The sequence below is a fragment of the Coregonus clupeaformis genome, unplaced genomic scaffold, assembly GCF_020615455.1.
Source record: "Coregonus clupeaformis isolate EN_2021a unplaced genomic scaffold, ASM2061545v1 scaf0045, whole genome shotgun sequence".
Lineage (NCBI taxonomy): Eukaryota > Metazoa > Chordata > Actinopteri > Salmoniformes > Salmonidae > Coregonus > Coregonus clupeaformis.
Window position 1 is genome coordinate 714,995 of NW_025533500.1, and position 17,699 is coordinate 732,693.

The 17,699-nt window shown below is 51.3% G+C and overlaps 2 protein-coding genes across 2 annotated transcripts in view; both read left to right on the plus strand.

Moving 5' to 3' along the window:
* The window catches only part of LOC121556274 (hormonally up-regulated neu tumor-associated kinase homolog A-like), a 73,528-nt gene extending 60,113 nt beyond the window's left edge, over nt 1-13,415 (plus strand). The window contains exon 10 of the mRNA XM_041870174.2: nt 12,445-13,415. Coding sequence (XP_041726108.1) covers nt 12,445-13,214 — 770 coding nt within the window. The 3' untranslated portion in view covers nt 13,215-13,415. The remainder of the gene's footprint in view (nt 1-12,444) is intronic.
* A 1,165-nt stretch (nt 13,416-14,580) lies between these two features.
* Nucleotides 14,581-17,699, plus strand: part of LOC123483186 (extensin-like) — a 29,417-nt gene continuing 26,298 nt past the window's right edge. Inside the window, exon 1 of the mRNA XM_045212718.1 lies at nt 14,581-17,181. Within this exon, the coding sequence (XP_045068653.1) occupies nt 14,581-17,181 (2,601 nt within the window). The remainder of the gene's footprint in view (nt 17,182-17,699) is intronic.

Sequence of the window (17,699 nt, forward strand, 5' to 3'; positions counted from 1 at the left end):
AGCGGTCTCCTAGTCAGACTCAGGAGGCGCGCACACCACCCATCACTTCAGAGTATATTACTCGCTAATGTCCAGTCCCTAGACAACAAAGTGGACGAGATCAGGGCAAGGCCAGAGAGACATCCTCTATTTCACGGAAACATGGCTCTCTCAGGATATACTGTCCCCGTTAATACAGCCATCTGGGTTCTCAGTACATCGCTCAGACAGGAATAAACATCTCTCCGGGAAGAAGAGGGGTGGGGGGGTATGTTTCATGATTAACGACTCATGGTATAATTGTAACAACATACAGGAACTCGAGTCCTTCTGTTCACCCGACCTAGAATTCCTCACAATCAAATGCCGACTGTATTATCTCCCAAGATAATTATTTTCGGTTATTGTTACAGCCGTGTATATTCCCCCTCAAGCCGATACCACGACAGCCCTCAAGGAACTTCACTGGACTTTATGCAAACTGGAAACCATATATCCTGAGGCTGCATTTATTATAGCTGGGGATTTTAACAAAGCAAATTTGAGAAAAAGGCTACCTAAATTCTATCAGCATATTGACTGTAGCACTCGTGCTGGTAAAACACTGGACCATTGTTACACTAATTTCCGCTATGCATACAAGGCCCTCCCCTGCCCTCCTTTCGGCAAATCTGACCACGACTCCATTTTACTCCTCCCTTCCTATAGGCAGAAACTCAAACAGGAATCCACGCTTCAAGATTGTTTTGATCACGCGGACTGGAATATGTTCCGGGTAGCCTCTGAGAATAATATTGATATATACGCTGATTCGGTGAGTGGGTTTATAAGGAAGTGTATAGGAGATGTCGTACCCACTGTGACTATTAAAACCTACCCTAACCAGAAACCATGGATAGATGGCAGCATTAATCACGATTAATGGAAAATTAGGAATTTTCTCAAATTAAGCTGTAATTTAAGATTTTCTTAATACAAAAAAGCTTTCCAATAATATTGATGTCTTGATTTTGTCCAATGTAACGGTTAGCAAAATCAGGTAAATTGATGAAGCACACTTTCTTTAACCTCAATTTCAACTTGTTTTGACATCGCATTGTTGTTTTTAGCTGTATAAATTATGTATTTTTGATGTTTTCAGTGTACTTTGTACGCTTTCAGACAATGCGATGAATCATATAAACATATCAATATAACTAGAATATAATTTGTGTCATCTGAAATACCTTGATTAGATTATATTAACTCAATCATTGTCACGCTCGTCGAACAGAGAGGACCAAGGCGCAGCGTTGCGGGTGAACATATTTATATTTATTTACTAGATCACACGATCAAAACAAAGAACGAAACGTGAAGTCCTTCGATACCAAACCAAAAGGAACAAGAAACCACAAAACACAAAGTGCAAGACAAACAGTTAAATATGGCTCCCAATCAGAGACACCCAGCTGACACTCGTTGCCTCTGATTGGGAGTCACTCAGACCAACATAGAAAATTAAACATAGACTTACACACCCTGGCTCAACATAACATAGTCCCCAGAGCCAGGGCGTGACAATCATGATTGTCTTGATTTTGTTACACATTTTAGATGTGGACAGTTCATGGATATTTTAGCCATTCGTAATTACACAAGTTGCAATTAAATGGATTACATCGTTTGGAAATGAAAACGTAATGAGTGCACCAACATGAGTTTTCCATTCACATAACCGATTTATTGCCACAGTATAATTGATGTCTTAAACAAGAAATTACTTTATTGTAGTTGTACTGAATGATTATCAAATAGTTAAAATCACCCCTTAGTTTGCTCGATTACCAGATTTTTATTTCTACAGAAAGATAATAACCTGTATATTGTAAAATATTGGGAGAAAGCAGGACTATTGAGATCAGCTGTGCGGGTGATCTTAACACTGGAGATAAAATGGTGGCCAACAGACCCGTATTGTTCATTTCCACCCCGAAATGGTCTCAGGTAGACTGTACATCTTATAGAGGAGGTCTGTTTTGGTGTGATAAGAGACTGTGTGTAGAGGGTTAGTAGGAGAACAGCGCCAGTCAGTCTCAGACTACAGGAGGCTCTGGTTCTGCTCTCTGGTTCTGGAGCCATCCTGGTCCTGAATGGCTGGGCTACTCGCTCCCACTGGGTGAGTGCAGCCTGGCGGGCCCCCATCCCACTGTCCTGGCCCTCTCAGACGGTACTGGGCCCCAGCAGCACACGCAGCTCCACACCAGGCTCCCTCAGCAGCAACGCTAGGAGGTTGGGTCGAACCCCTAACTCCTCTGCCATGGAGTGAAGATAGGGGATATGGTCCACCTGGAGAGGGTGCCGCTCCAAACAGGTGCTGGTGTCTCTCTTTATGTCCTGCAGCATGGAGTGCAGTGTTAGTAACCCTTTAAAGACTTGGGTGGCCGAGCGGGCCTGCATCTCAGCCAGAGGGTTGATGGCTCCCAGGTTACAGATGAAGCCCACTACGGCCAGACTGGGCCGGGCCAGCCCCAGGGGGAACACATGACGGTACAGACACAGGCTTTGAGGATAACACAGTGCCACCGACGCGGCCCGCTACCAAGGACTGCGGGCTCTCCTTCTCCGTGGCCAACGTGAGTAAGACGTTTAAACGTGTTAACCCCCGCAAGGCTGCCGGCCCAGACGGCATCCCTAGCCGCGTCCTCAGAGCATGCGCAGACCAGCTGGCTGGTGTGTTTACGGACATATTCAATCTCTCCCTATCCCAGTCTGCTGTCCCCACTTGCTTCAAGATGGCCACCATAGTTCATGTACCCAAGAATGCAAAGGTAACTGAACTAAATGACTATCGCCCCGTAGCACTCACTTCTGTCATCATGAAGTACTTTGAGAGACTAGTTAAGGATCATATCACCTCTACCATACCTACCTGCCACCCTAGACCCACTTCAATTTGCAATTTGGCCCTGGGTCTGAAGCCCGCCCTGTGCAACTTGGTCCTGGACTTCCTGATGGGCCGCCCCCTGGTGGTGAAGGTAGGAAACAACACCTCCACTTCGCTGATCCTCAACACAGGGGCCCCACAAGGGTGCGTGCTCAGCCCCCTCCTGTACTCCCTGTTCACCCATGACTGCGTGGCCAAGCACGCCTCCAACTCAATCATCAAGTTTGCAGATGACACAACAGTAGTAGGCCTGATTACCAACGATGGCGAGACAGCCTACGGGGAGGAGGTGAGGGCCCTGGCGGAGTGGTGCCAGGAAAATAACCTCTCACTCAACATCAACAAAACGAAGGAGCTGATCGACTTCAGGAAACAGCAGAGGGAGCACGCCCCTATCCACATCGACGGGACCGCAGTGGAGAAGGTGAAAAGATCATTACATTACATTATTGTAGATTTGTTTTGTGTTTACGCTTAATAAAGAATAGTTTGATAACACTGTCTCTTTTTCATTTGTCTTACATCACTCTCTGATAGTCAAGACATGTAGATATTTATTATGGAGGGAGTGTACTGTAAGGTCACTGTGTTTTGGACATTAATGTCACATGACCTTTATTTTAACCTTTATTTAAAGCTTTCTCATGAAAACGGTCCCCTTTTCAATACGTGTCAGAAGGTCCAGAAGGTTCAACTGCTTTAATTTTTGGTTAAATTGTCATCTCTGGAAAAGGCTTAAAGGTTCAAAGCTACATACACCATCAGACGTGTAAATATGTGGAATGGCTTGACCGTAGTGTTGGACTTCAACTCACTGAGTTGCAGATGCTTGCAATGGTGTGTATAGCTGGACTTACATACTTGCATTGTTTACCTAAATGTTGTTGTTTATCTAAATACTTGCATTGTTTACCATACCACTGAGTATGGATAAAAGCGGTTGAAAAAAAAAAAAAAACGGTTGACCAAAAAACGGATTTTAAGAGTATAAATGTAATATCTTAAACATGCAATTCAGTTCAAAACACAGCAACTTAGTGCAAAATATAATACAGTGCAAAAGTTAAAGTAATTGCAAACTGTAACCACATTTTCAAAGTATGTAAAGGTTTAAGTTAAAATTTAGTTAAAAATCAAGTGTGTAAAATATAACACAGTGGAAATCTAAATACTTTAGTATGTAACAAAAACTAGAAAAAGTTGAAAGGCGTTGTGGTGTTGTCTGTTCAGGGTGAAAAGGAAACTACAGCCAATGATAGCTGTTGTTGCTCTGGCTGGTGTGGTCCTTGAGGTGGTGGAGGTCTGTGTTCAGGACTGCTGTTGTACGCTGGCTCGTGTTGTCCTTGAGGTGGTGGAGGTCTGTGTTCAGGACTGCTGTTGTACGCTGGCTCGTGTTGTCCTTGAGGTGGTGGAGGTCTGTGTTCAGGGGTGCCGCTGTACGCTGGCTGGTGTGGGGCCTGCTGGGGAGCAGGTGTGTGGGGAATCAGGCCAGCCCTTTCCAGCCCTTTTTTTGTTGTTGTAATTTAGCAGACGCTCTTATCCAGAGCGACTTACAGTTAGTGAATGCATACATTTTTCGTACTGGCCCCCCGTGGGAATCAAACCCACAACCCTACGCTCCATAATGCCAGAAAAGGTGGTCACAAGCTTCCGTCCTCCTACAGCCTTTCTTGCGACCACACAGCAAATTCACAACGCTCTCTTACATTCTTCCTTGCAGCCTCATTGCTGCGTTGTTCCCACTCCAGATCTCATTGTTCCCACTCCAGATCTCATTGTTCCCACTCCAGATCTCATTGTTCCCACTCCAGATCTCATTGTTCCCACTCAAGATCTCAATGTTCCCACTCCAGATATCATTGTTCCCACTCCAGATATCATTGTTCCCACTCCAGATCTCATTGTTCCCACTCAAGATCTCATTGTTCCCACTCCAGATCTCATTGTTCCCACTCCAGATCTCATTGTTCCCACTCCAGATCTCATTGTTCCCACTCCAGATCTCATTGTTCCCACTCCAGATCTCATTGTTCCCACTCCAGATCTCATTGTTCCCACTCCAGATCTCGTTGTTTGTGGCTAGGGTTGCTGCTGGGCTCAGGGATAGGGTTGCTGCTGGGAACAGAGATAGGGTTGCTGCTGGGCCCAGGGGTTGCTGCTGGACACAGGGCTGGGGTTGCTTCATCAGAGTCTGTGTGGGATAGAGTGATAAGCAAAGTTACCAAACAGGATACATTCACTATGAACAGTGACTTTTGTTAACAAGCAGCTAGCAATCAACGTCAGGTAGTGAAATAGCTTACTAGGTCCTAGTCATTACAAGCATTTGGATGAGAGTGAAAAGCCAAGTTGACAAACAGGCTAGCAACAATCGTTAACATTATAAACATGAGCTTTGTCAGCAGCCAGCTAGCAGACAATAAAGTGAAGTAGTGATCATTTCGATTCATATGACTTATAGGTAGCTAGCTGACTGGCTAATACATTAGAACATATCAGTGTACGGGCATCTTTTGTTAGCTACGATGACACAAAGCTGAATTAAAGTACTGGCTCTTCTGCTGCAGTCGCCGGACTCAACAAAATGGGGAGGCATGGAGGAGGCATGGAGGAGGCATGGAGGAGACATGGAGGAGGCATGGAGGAGGCATGGAGGAGACATGGAGGAGACATGGAGGAGGCATGGAGGAGACATGGAGGAGACATGGAGGAGACATGGAGGAGGCATGGAGGAGGCATGGAGGAGGCATGGAGGAGGCATGGAGGAGACATGGAGGAGACATGGAGGAGGCATGGAGGAGGCATGGAGGAGGGATGGAGGAGGCATGGAGGAGGGATGGAGGAGACATGGAGGAGACATGGAGGAGACATGGAGGAGGCATGGAGGAGGGATGGAGGAGACATGGAGGAGGCATGGAGGAGGGATGGAGGAGACATGGAGGAGGCATGGAGGAGGATGGAGACATGGAGGAGGCATGGAGGAGACATGGAGGAGGCATGGAGGAGGCATGGAGGAGACATGGAGGAGACATGGAGGAGGCATGGAGGAGGCATGGAGGAGGCATGGAGGAGACATGGAGGAGACATGGAGGAGACATGGAGGAGGCATGGAGGAGAAATGGAGGAGGCATGGAGGAGACATGGAGGAGACATGGAGGAGGCATGGAGGAGGCATGGAGGAGACATGGAGGAGGCATGGAGGAGGCATGGAGGAGACATGGAGGAGGCATGGAGGAGACATGGAGGAGACATGGAGGAGACATGGAGGAGACATGGAGGAGGCATGGAGGAGGCATGGAGGAGACATGGAGGAGACATGGAGGAGGAGGCATGGAGGAGGCATGGGAGGAGACATGGAGGAGGCATGGAGGAGACATGGAGGAGGCATGGAGGAGACATGGAGGAGGCATGGAGGAGACATGGAGGAGGCATGGAGGAGGCATGGAGGAGGCATGGAGGAGTGGGAGACATGGAGGAGACATGGAGGAGACATGGAGGAGGCATGGAGGAGACATGGAGGAGACATGGAGGAGGCATGGAGGAGACATGGAGGAGACATGGAGGAGACATGGAGGAGGCATGGAGGAGGCATGGAGGAGACATGGAGGAGGAGGCATGGAGGAGACATGGAGGAGACATGGAGGAGGCATGGAGGAGGCATGGAGGAGGCATGGAGGAGGAGGCATGGAGGAGACATGGAGGAGGCATGGAGGAGACATGGAGGAGGCATGGAGGAGGCATGGAGGAGACATGGAGGAGGCATGGAGGAGACATGGAGGAGACATGGAGGAGGCATGGAGGAGACATGGAGGAGGCATGGAGGAGACATGGAGGAGACATGGAGGAGGCATGGAGGAGACATGGAGGAGACATGGAGGAGGCATGGAGGAGACATGGAGGAGGCATGGAGGAGACATGGAGGAGACATGGAGGAGGCATGGAGGAGGCATGGAGGAGGCATGGAGGAGGCTGGAGGAGGCATGGAGGAGGCTGGCTGTGTGCCGAGGAATTCATCTAGGTCCCTGTAGAACGGACATGTTGACAGCGCTCCCCAACCCCTCCCCATTTTTCAACTGGTCGTTCAGTACAGCACAGTTTCCGTTCAATTGAACGTTCCAGAACTTAAAAACGTACTGAACGCGGCCCTGCAGTAGTCCAGACCTCGTTGTGTAACATTTGAATATCCCTGGTCTGACAGAGAGAACTCAGCCAGAGAACTCAGCCAGAGAGCTCAGCCAGAGAACTCAGCCAGAGAACTCAGCCAGAGAACTCAGCCAGAGAACTCAGTCCCAGGTACCCAAAGGACTAGACATGCACAGCATATTATATTTTACTAGAGAGAAGACGGTGATCTGAGATAGCTGAGTTGATGAGGTAGTGTTAAAATCTGTGCAGGCTTGTTCAGGGTGCAGCCTCTCACTCCCTAGAGGCACAAGTCACACTCCTCCATTGACCCAATTAACTTAGGCCAAAATATCTCTCCCTCTTTCCCTCGCTCATATTGTTCCACCCCTCTCTTTGCATCCTGCTCTCTACTAATCTATCGTTACCTCTCTCTCTCTCTCTCTCTGACGTTCATCAAGTCACACCACCTCAATTAACTAGGCTGTTCTCTCTCTCTCTGACGTTCATCAAGTCACACCACCTCAATTAACTAGGCTGTTCTCTCTCTCTCTGACGTTCATCAAGTCACACCACCTCAATTAACTAGGCTGTTCTCTCTCTCTCTGACGTTCATCAAGTCACACCACCTCAATTAACTAGGCTGTTCTCTCTCTCTCTGACGTCCATCAAGTCACACCACCTCAATTAACTAGGCTGTTCTCTCTCTCTCTGACGTTCATCAAGTCACACCACCTCAATTAACTAAGCTGTTCTCTCTCTCTCTGACGTTCATCAAGTCACACCTCCTCAATTAACTAGGCTGTTCTCTCTCTCTGACGTTCATCAAGTCACACCACCTCAATTAACTAGGCTGTTCTCTCTCTCTCTGACGTTCATCAAGTCACACCACCTCAATTAACTAGGCTGTTCTCTCTCTCTCTGACGTTCATCAAGTCACACCACCTCAATTAACTAGGCTGTTCTCTCTCTCTCTGACGTTCATCAAGTCACACCACCTCAATTAACTAGGCTGTTCTCTCTCTCTCTGACGTTCATCAAGTCACACCACCTCAATTAACTAGGCTGTTCTCTCTCTCTCTGACGTTCATCAAGTCACACCACCTCAATTAACTAGGCTGTTCTCTCTCTCTCTGACGTTCATCCAAGTCACACCACCTCAATTAACTAGGCTGTTCTCTCTCTCTCTGACGTTCATCAAGTCACACCACCTCAATTAACTAGGCTGTTCTCTCTCTCTCTGACGTTCATCAAGTCACACCACAATTAACTAGGCTGTTCTCTCTCTCTCTGACGTTCATCAAGTCACACCACCTCAATTAACTAGGCTGTTCTCTCTCTCTCTGACGTTCATCAAGTCACACCACCTCAATTAACTAGGCTGTTCTCTCTCTCTGACGTTCATCAAGTCACACCACCTCAATTAACTAGGCTGTTCTCTCTCTCTCTGACGTTCATCAAGTCACACCACCTCAATTAACTAGGCTGTTCTCTCTCTCTCTGACGTTCATCAAGTCACACCACCTCCATTAACTAGGCTGTTCTCTCTCTCTCTGACGTTCATCAAGTCACACCACCTCAATTAACTAGGCTGTTCTCTCTCTCTCTGACGTTCATCAAGTCACACCACCTCAATTAACTAGGCTGTTCTCTCTCTCTCTGACGTTCATCAAGTCACACCACCTCCATTAACTAGGCTGTTCTCTCTCTCTCTGACGTTCATCAAGTCACACCACCTCCATTAACTAGGCTGTTCTCTCTCTCTCTGACGTTCATCAAGTCACACCACAATTAACTAGGCTGTTCTCTCTCTCTCTGACGTTCATCAAGTCACACCACCTCAATTAACTAGGCTGTTCTCTCTCTCTCTGACGTTCATCAAGTCACACCACCTCAATTAACTAGGCTGTTCTCTCTCTCTCTGACGTTCATCAAGTCACACCACCTCAATTAACTAGGCTGTTCTCTCTCTCTCTGACGTTCATCAAGTCACACCACCTCAATTAACTAGGCTGTTCTCTCTCTCTCTGACGTTCATCAAGTCACACCACCTCAATTAACTAGGCTGTTCTCTCTCTCTCTGACGTTCATCAAGTCACACCACCTCCATTAACTAGGCTGTTCTCTCTCTCTCTGACGTTCATCAAGTCACACCACCTCCATTAACTAGGCTGTTCTCTCTCTCTCTGACGTTCATCAAGTCACACCACCTCAATTAACTAGGCTGTTCTCTCTCTCTCTGACGTTCATCAAGTCACACCACCTCAATTAACTAGGCTGTTCTCTCTCTCTCTGACGTTCATCAAGTCACACCACCTCAATTAACTAGGCTGTTCTCTCTCTCTCTGACGTTCATCAAGTCACACCACCTCCATTAACTAGGCTGTTCTCTCTCTCTCTGACGTTCATCAAGTCACACCACCTCAATTAACTAGGCTGTTCTCTCTCTCTCTGACGTTCATCAAGTCACACCACCTCAATTAACTAGGCTGTTCTCTCTCTCTCTGACGTTCATCAAGTCACACCACCTCAATTAACTAGGCTGTTCTCTCTCTCTCTGACGTTCATCAAGTCACACCACCTCAATTAACTAGGCTGTTCTCTCTCTCTCTGACGTTCATCAAGTCACACCACCTCAATTAACTAGGCTGTTCTCTCTCTCTCTGACGTTCATCAAGTCACACCACCTCAATTAACTAGGCTGTTCTCTCTCTCTCTGACGTTCATCAAGTCACACCACCTCAATTAACTAGGCTGTTCTCTCTCTCTCTGACGTTCATCAAGTCACACCACCTCAATTAACTAGGCTGTTCTCTCTCTCTCTGACGTTCATCAAGTCACACCACCTCAATTAACTAGGCTGTTCTCTCTCTCTCTGACGTTCATCAAGTCACACCACCTCAATTAACTAGGCTGTTCTCTCTCTCTCTGACGTTCATCAAGTCACACCACCTCCATTAACTAGGCTGTTCTCTCTCTCTCTGACGTTCATCAAGTCACACCACCTCAATTAACTAGGCTGTTCTCTCTCTCTCTGACGTTCATCAAGTCACACCACCTCAATTAACTAGGCTGTTCTCTCTCTCTCTGACGTTCATCAAGTCACACCACCTCAATTAACTAGGCTGTTCTCTCTCTCTCTGACGTTCATCAAGTCACACCACCTCAATTAACTAGGCTGTTCTCTCTCTCTCTGACGTTCATCAAGTCACACCACCTCAATTAACTAGGCTGTTCTCTCTCTCTCTGACGTTCATCAAGTCACACCACCTCAATTAACTAGGCTGTTCTCTCTCTCTCTGACGTTCATCAAGTCACACCACCTCAATTAACTAGGCTGTTCTCTCTCTCTCTGACGTTCATCAAGTCACACCACCTCAATTAACTAGGCTGTTCTCTCTCTCTCTGACGTTCATCAAGTCACACCACCTCAATTAACTAGGCTGTTTCTCTCTCTCTGACGTTCATCAAGTCACACCACCTCAATTAACTAGGCTGTTCTCTCTCTCTCTGACGTTCATCAAGTCACACCACCTCCATTAACTAGGCTGTTCTCTCTCTCTCTGGCGTTCATCAAGTCACACCACCTCAATTAACTAGGCTGTTCTCTCTCTCTCTGACGTTCATCAAGTCACACCACCTCAATTAACTAGGCTGTTCTCTCTCTCTCTGACGTTCATCAAGTCACACCACCTCAATTAACTAGGCTGTTCTCTCTCTCTCTGACGTTCATCAAGTCACACCACCTCAATTAACTAGGCTGTTCTCTCTCTCTCTGACGTTCATCAAGTCACACCACCTCAATTAACTAGGCTGTTCTCTCTCTCTCTGACGTTCATCAAGTCACACCACCTCCATTAACTAGGCTGTTCTCTCTCTCTCTGACGTTCATCAAGTCACACCACCTCCATTAACTAGGCTGTTCTCTCTCTCTCTGACGTTCATCAAGTCACACCACCTCAATTAACTAGGCTGTTCTCTCTCTCTCTGACGTTCATCAAGTCACACCACCTCAATTAACTAGGCTGTTCTCTCTCTCTCTGACGTTCATCAAGTCACACCACCTCCATTAACGTAGGCTGTTCTCTCTCTCTCTGACGTTCATCAAGTCACACCACCTCCATTAACTGAGGCTGTTCTCTCTCTCTCTGACGTTCATCAAGTCACACCACCTCCATTAACTAGGCTGTTCTCTCTCTCTCTGACGTTCATCAAGTCACACCACCTCAATTAACTAGGCTGTTCTCTCTCTCTCTGACGTTCATCAAGTCACACCACCTCCTATTAACTAGGCTGTTCTCTCTCTCTCTGACGTTCATCAAGTCACACCACCTCCATTAACGAGGCTGTTCTCTCTCTCTCTGACGTTCATCAAGTCACACCACCTCCATTAACTAGGCTGTTCTCTCTCTCTCTGACGTTCATCAAGTCACACCACCTCCATTAACGAGGCTGTTGACCCTGTGTGTACTTATGTAACAAAGAAGAAACTGTTTGAGGAAAGACGGCTACCATACATACTCACCCTGATTCTTTAATCACTAGAAAACAGTGTGTGTGTGTGTGTGTGTGTGTGTGTGCAACAACAACAATGTATCCCACAAGTTCAGTTACATTTCATAATTTCCCTCATGTCTGGTCCTAAAATAGCTCTGACTATCAGAGAGAACATCATGACACTTAGAGAGATAACGTCACATTCACACTGAGACCAGCTGAACACTGAGACCAGCTGAACCCTGAGACCAGCTGAACCCTGAGACCAGCTGAACCCTGAGACCAGCTGAACCCTGAGACCAGCTGAACCCTGAGACCAGCTGAACACTGAGACCAGCTGAACCCTGAGACCAGCTGAACCCTGAGACCAGCTAAACCCTGAGACCAGCTGAACCCTGAGACCAGCTGAACCCTGAGACCAGCTGAACCCTGAGACCAGCTGAACCCTGAGACCAGCTGAACACTGAGACCAGCTGAACCCTGAGACCAGCTAAACCCCTGAGACCAGCTGAACCCCTGAGACCAGCTGAACCCTGAGACCAGCTGAACCCTGAGACCAGCTGAACCCTGAGACCAGCTGAACCCTGAGACCAGCTGAACCCTGAGACCAGCTGAACCCTGAGACCAGCTGAACCCTGAGACCAGCTGAACACTGAGACTAGCTGAACTGTTCTGTACTGTTCTCTATTGTTCTCAGAGGCAGATGAAGGGAGAAGATGTCAGAGTGTCACGTTCAGAGCATAATTAGATAGGGTTAGCACTGGGTGAGAGAGACAGATAAAACAACATTATCTGGGTTGTGTGATGTCATGGACTGATTGGTGTTATTTTAGGGTATAAAGACCACCGTTGTGTGGATACATGTCAGCCCAGAGGATAACACTTTTCTCTCTCCTCTCTCTCCTCTCCATCTCTCTCAGGTCTGCTGCGAGCGGTGACAGGTAACTTCCACCGCGCCTCTCCTCTCGCCCCGTCCGGCACCGTCGCCTCGTCCTCCATGGAATACCTGGAGATCCACCCCCTATTCCCCCACATGCCACAGCCAATCAGGCGCCTAGAAACCCTCCAGGCAGCCAATACCAGCCCAGACCACATCCCCGCCCCCCCGGCTCCTTCTCCAATCGGCATGCACTCCTACGACTCCCTCTCCAAAGCTGAGCCAATTGACGACGTCGTGGTTCCTGCCTCGGCCACGCCCTGGTACAAACTGACCAATGGGACCTTCTCTCCTCCGCGACACGTCTCGGCCTTCCACCCTGATTCCTCCTACCTAAAAAAGGCGACTATCCCCAGCCCCCCTGTCCTCATTGTCAACCCCCAGCCCAAAAAGTCCTCCTCTAACTCGGGTGACTGGTGCGGCTCTGACACCAGCGGTAGCCCCCCTAGCATCTTCGGCAGCCCCCCGGGAGGCTCAGCCTTTTCCCCGCCCAAATCAGCCTTCAGTCCCCTCAACCCGTCATCTGCGTTCATTCCTCCGTCCATTGGGGGCAGCATTGAGCCAGACAGCCCCCAGGACCGTGGCAGTAAGTTCCCCTCTATGGGCATCGGCCAGATCCTGAAGAAGAAGGTCCCCTTCCAGCCGTTCAGTTTCAGGGCGGAGCAAGCGGTGGAGGAGGATCTGGTGTCTCCGCCCCCCTACCACATGCAGACGCTGCTCTGTGCCTCCGGGGCGCTCAAGACCCTCTGCTGAAGCATTGTGGGTAGCGGGACAAAGATGATGATGGAAGACCATCTGGAGGTGTGGCTCTGGTCCAAAGTAGTGCACTATGAAACGAGGAGATAGGGTCTGGTCGTTTGGTTGGTTTTGACACCGGTGACTGGAACACATGACGTGGAGCTCCACAGTGTTACCTGTCATTGTTGTGTATCGTGTTGTGAGAGAGAGCTGAATGACACACAGAGAGAGAGAGAGAGAGAGAGAGAGAGAGAGAGAGACAGAGAGAGAGAGAGCGAGAGAGCAGAGAGAGAGAGAGAGACAGAGAGAGAGAGAGAGAGAGAGAGAGAGAGAGAGACAGAGAGAGAGAGAGAGAGACAGAGAGAGAGAGAGAGAGACAGAGAGAGAGAGAGACAGAGAGAGAGAGACAAGAGAGAGAGAGAGAGAGAGAGAGAGAGAGAGAGAGAGAGACAGAGAGAGAGACAGAGAGAGAGACAGAGAGAGAGACAGAGAGAGAGACAGAGAGAGAGATATATTTCATATCACCTTAAGTAATACTGACTGTAGTTTGTGCAATAGTACTATATGTGTGTTCTGCCTGCCGCCATGCCGGTATTGCCAAGGTGCTTTCTGAACAAATGGAAACAGTGGTGGTGTAGTGCCATGAACGTTCCAATGATGGATTGTAGTGTAACATTCTATCTGTACTGGACTAACTAATGCCTCCACATACTTTACACAAGGCTTCTCACTGTTGAGATAGACCTTTCATATCTGTCAAAATCTGCATGCAAAACCATTTTAAAATCAATTTGAATATGTACATCTTTTGTGGTCAATATTGAGATTGATTTGGACTGACTTGATTCGAGTTCTTTAGTAAGATTTTTGTAATTGATTGCTTTTTGCTTTTGAGTGTCGAGAGATTTCTATGATGGCTTATAAAATATTTTAAATATTTATACTAAATCCATGATGTCTCTGTCTGGTCCTTCTACGGCACATGCTCCTTGTCTGGGGGCTTGCCAATAGACACACTGTGTGTGTGGTGTCTGTGTGTGTGGTGTGTGTGTGTGTGTGTGTGTGTGGTGTCTGTGTGTGTGGTGTCTGTGTGTGTGGTGTTTGTGTCTGTGGTGTTTGTGTGTGTGTGTGGTGTCTGTGTGTGTGGTGTCTGTGTGTGTGGTGTCTGTGTGTGTGGTGTGTGTGTGTGTGTGTGTGTGGTGTCTGTGTGTGTGGTGTCTGTGTGGGTGGTGTCTGTGTGTGTGGGTGGTGTCTGTGTGTCTTTTTTTTTATCAAATCAAATATTAAGTTTAATTTTGAGTAAGTCATAGTAAGGGTCTCAACCCCGAAAGGGACTTGGTAAAGAAGAATGCGAGTCCCAGTAGGGTGAAGGAAAACAGACATGGCCTTCTGTGGCCTCTCCCCCCACGCACCCGTACCCTCCCTCCACGCACCCGTACCCTCCCCCCACGCACCCGTACCCTCCCTCCACGCACCCGTACCCTCCCTACACCCACCCGTACCCTCCTCCACGCACCCGTACCCTCCCTACACGCACCCGTACCCTCCCCTACACGCACCCGCACCCTCCCTACACGCACCCGTACCCTCCCCTACACGCACCCGTACCCTCCCTACACGCACCCGTACCCTCCCTACACGCACCCGTACCCTCCCTACACCCACCCGTACCCTCCCCCCACGCACCCGTACCCTCCCTCCACGCACCCGTACCCTCCCTACACCCACCCGTACCCTCCCTACACGCACCCGTACCCTCCCTCCACGCACCCGTACCCTCCCCCCACGCACCCGTACCCTCCCACACGCACCCGTACCTCCCTCCACACGCACCCGTACCCTCCCCCACGCACCCGTACCCTCCCCTCCACGCACCCGTACCCTCCCCTACACGCACCCGTACCCTCCCTACACGCACCCGTACCCTCCCTCCACGCACCCGTACCCTCCCTCCACGCACCCGTACCCTCCCTCACACGCACCCCGTACCCTCCCTACACGCACCCGTACCCTCCCTCCACGCACTGCATCCCTCCCTCCACCCACCCGTACCCTCCCTACACGCACCCGTACACCTCCCTCCACGCACCGCACCCTCCCCTACACGCACCCTGCACCCTCCCTCCACGCACCCGTACCCTCCCTACACGCACCCGTACCTCCCTACACGCACCCGTACCCTCCCTCCACCCACCCGCACTCCTCCCTACACGCACCCGTACCCTCCCCTACACGCACCCGTACCCTCCCTCCACGCACCCGTACCCTCCCTTCCACCCACCCGTACCCTCCCTACACCCACCCGTACCCTCCCTACACCCGCACCCTGCACCCTCCCTCCACACGCACCCGTCCTCCCTACACCCACCCAGTACCCTCCCTACACGCACCCGTACCCTCCCTACACGCACCCGTGCACCTCCCTACACGCACCCGTACCCTCCCTACACGCACCCGTACCCTCCCTCCACGCACCCTCCCTCCACCCACCCGTACCCTCCCTACACGCACCCGTACCCTCCCTACACGCACCCGTACCCTCCCTCCACGCACCCGTACCCTCCCCTACACGCACCCTGCACCCTCCTACACGCACCCGTACCCTCCCTCCACGCACCCGCACTCCTCCCTACACCCACCCGTACCCTCCCTACACCCACCCGTACCCTCCCTACACGCACCCGTACCCTCCCCTACACGCACCCGTACCCTCCCTCCACGCACCCGTACCCTCCCCTACACCCACCCGCACCCTCCCTACACGCACCCTGTACTCTCCCTACACCCACCCGTACCCTCCCTCCACCCACCCGTACCCTCCCTACACGCACCCGTACCCTCCCTCCACGCACCCGTACCCTCCCTCCACGCACCGTACCCTCCCTACACCCACCTGCACCCTCCACACGCACCGTACCCTCCCTACACGCACCCGTACCCTCCCTCCACGCACCCGTACCCTCCCTCCACGCACCCGTACCCTCCCCCCACGCACCCGTACCCTCCCCACACGCACCCGTGCACCCTCCCCACACGCACCCGCACCTCCCCACACGCACCCGTACCCTCCCCACACGCACCCGTACCCTCCCCACACCCACCCGTACCCTCCCCACACGCACCCGTACCCTCCCCACACGCACCCGTACCCTCCCCCACACGCACCCGCACCCTCCCCACACGCACCGCACCCTCCCCCCACGCACTCGTACCCTCCCCCACGCACCCCGCACCCTCCCCACACGCACCCGTACCCTCCCCCACACGCACCTGTACCCTCCCCACACGCACCCGTACCCTCCCCCACACGCACCCGTACCCTCCCCCACACGCACCCGCATCCTCTCCCCACGCACCCGTACCCTCCCCACACGCACCCGCACCCTCCCCCACGCACCCGTACCCTCCCCCACACGCACGTGCACCCTCCCCACACGCACCCGTACCCTTCACCCACACCCTCCCCACACGCACCCGTACCCTCCCCACACCCACCCGTACCCTCCCCCCACGCACCCGTACCCTCCCCCACACGCACCCGTACCCTCCCCACACCCACCCGTACCCTCCCCACACGCACCCGTACCCTCCCTCCACGCACCCGTACCCTCCCTACACGCACCCGTACCCTCCCTACACGCACCCGTACCCTCCCCCCACGCACGCACCTCCCCCCACGCACCCGTACCCTCCCCCACACGCACCCGTACTCCCCCACGCACCCGTACCCTCCCCCCACGCACCCTGCACCCTCCCCCCACGCACCCGTACCCTCCCCCCACGCACCCGTACCCTCCCCCCACGCACCCGCACCCTCCCCCACGCACCTGCACCTCCCCCACGCACCCGTACCCTCCCCCACACGCACCCGCACCCTCCCCACACGCACCCGTGCACCCTCCCCACACGCACCCGCATCCCCTGCCCCCACGCACCCGTCACTCCTCCCCCACACGCACTCGTACCCTCCCCCCACGCACCCGTACCCTCCCCACGCACCTCGCACTCTTCCCTACACGCACCCGAACATTGCCCTCCCTACACGCACCCGTACCCTCCCCACACGCACCTGGCCAATTCTGTCCTATGGGCTCCTGGCCAATTCTATCTTATGGGCTCCTGGCCAATTCTATCTTATGGGCTCCTGGCCAATTCTGTCTTATGGGCTCCTGGCCAATTCTGTCCTATGGGCTCCTGGCCAATTCTATCTTATGGGCTCCTGGCCAATTCTATCTTATGGGCTCCTGGCCAATTCTGTCCTATGGGCTCCTGGCCAATTCTATCTTATGGGCTCCTGGCCAATTCTATCTTATGGGCTCCTGGCCAATTCTATCTTATGGGCTCCTGGCCAATTCTGTCCTATGGGCTCCTGGCCAATTCTATCTTATGGGCTCCTGGCAAATTCTATCTTATGGGCTCCTGGCCAATTCTGTCCTATGGGCTCCTGGCCAATTCTATCTTATGGGCTCCTGGCCAATTCTATCTTATGGGCTCCTGGCC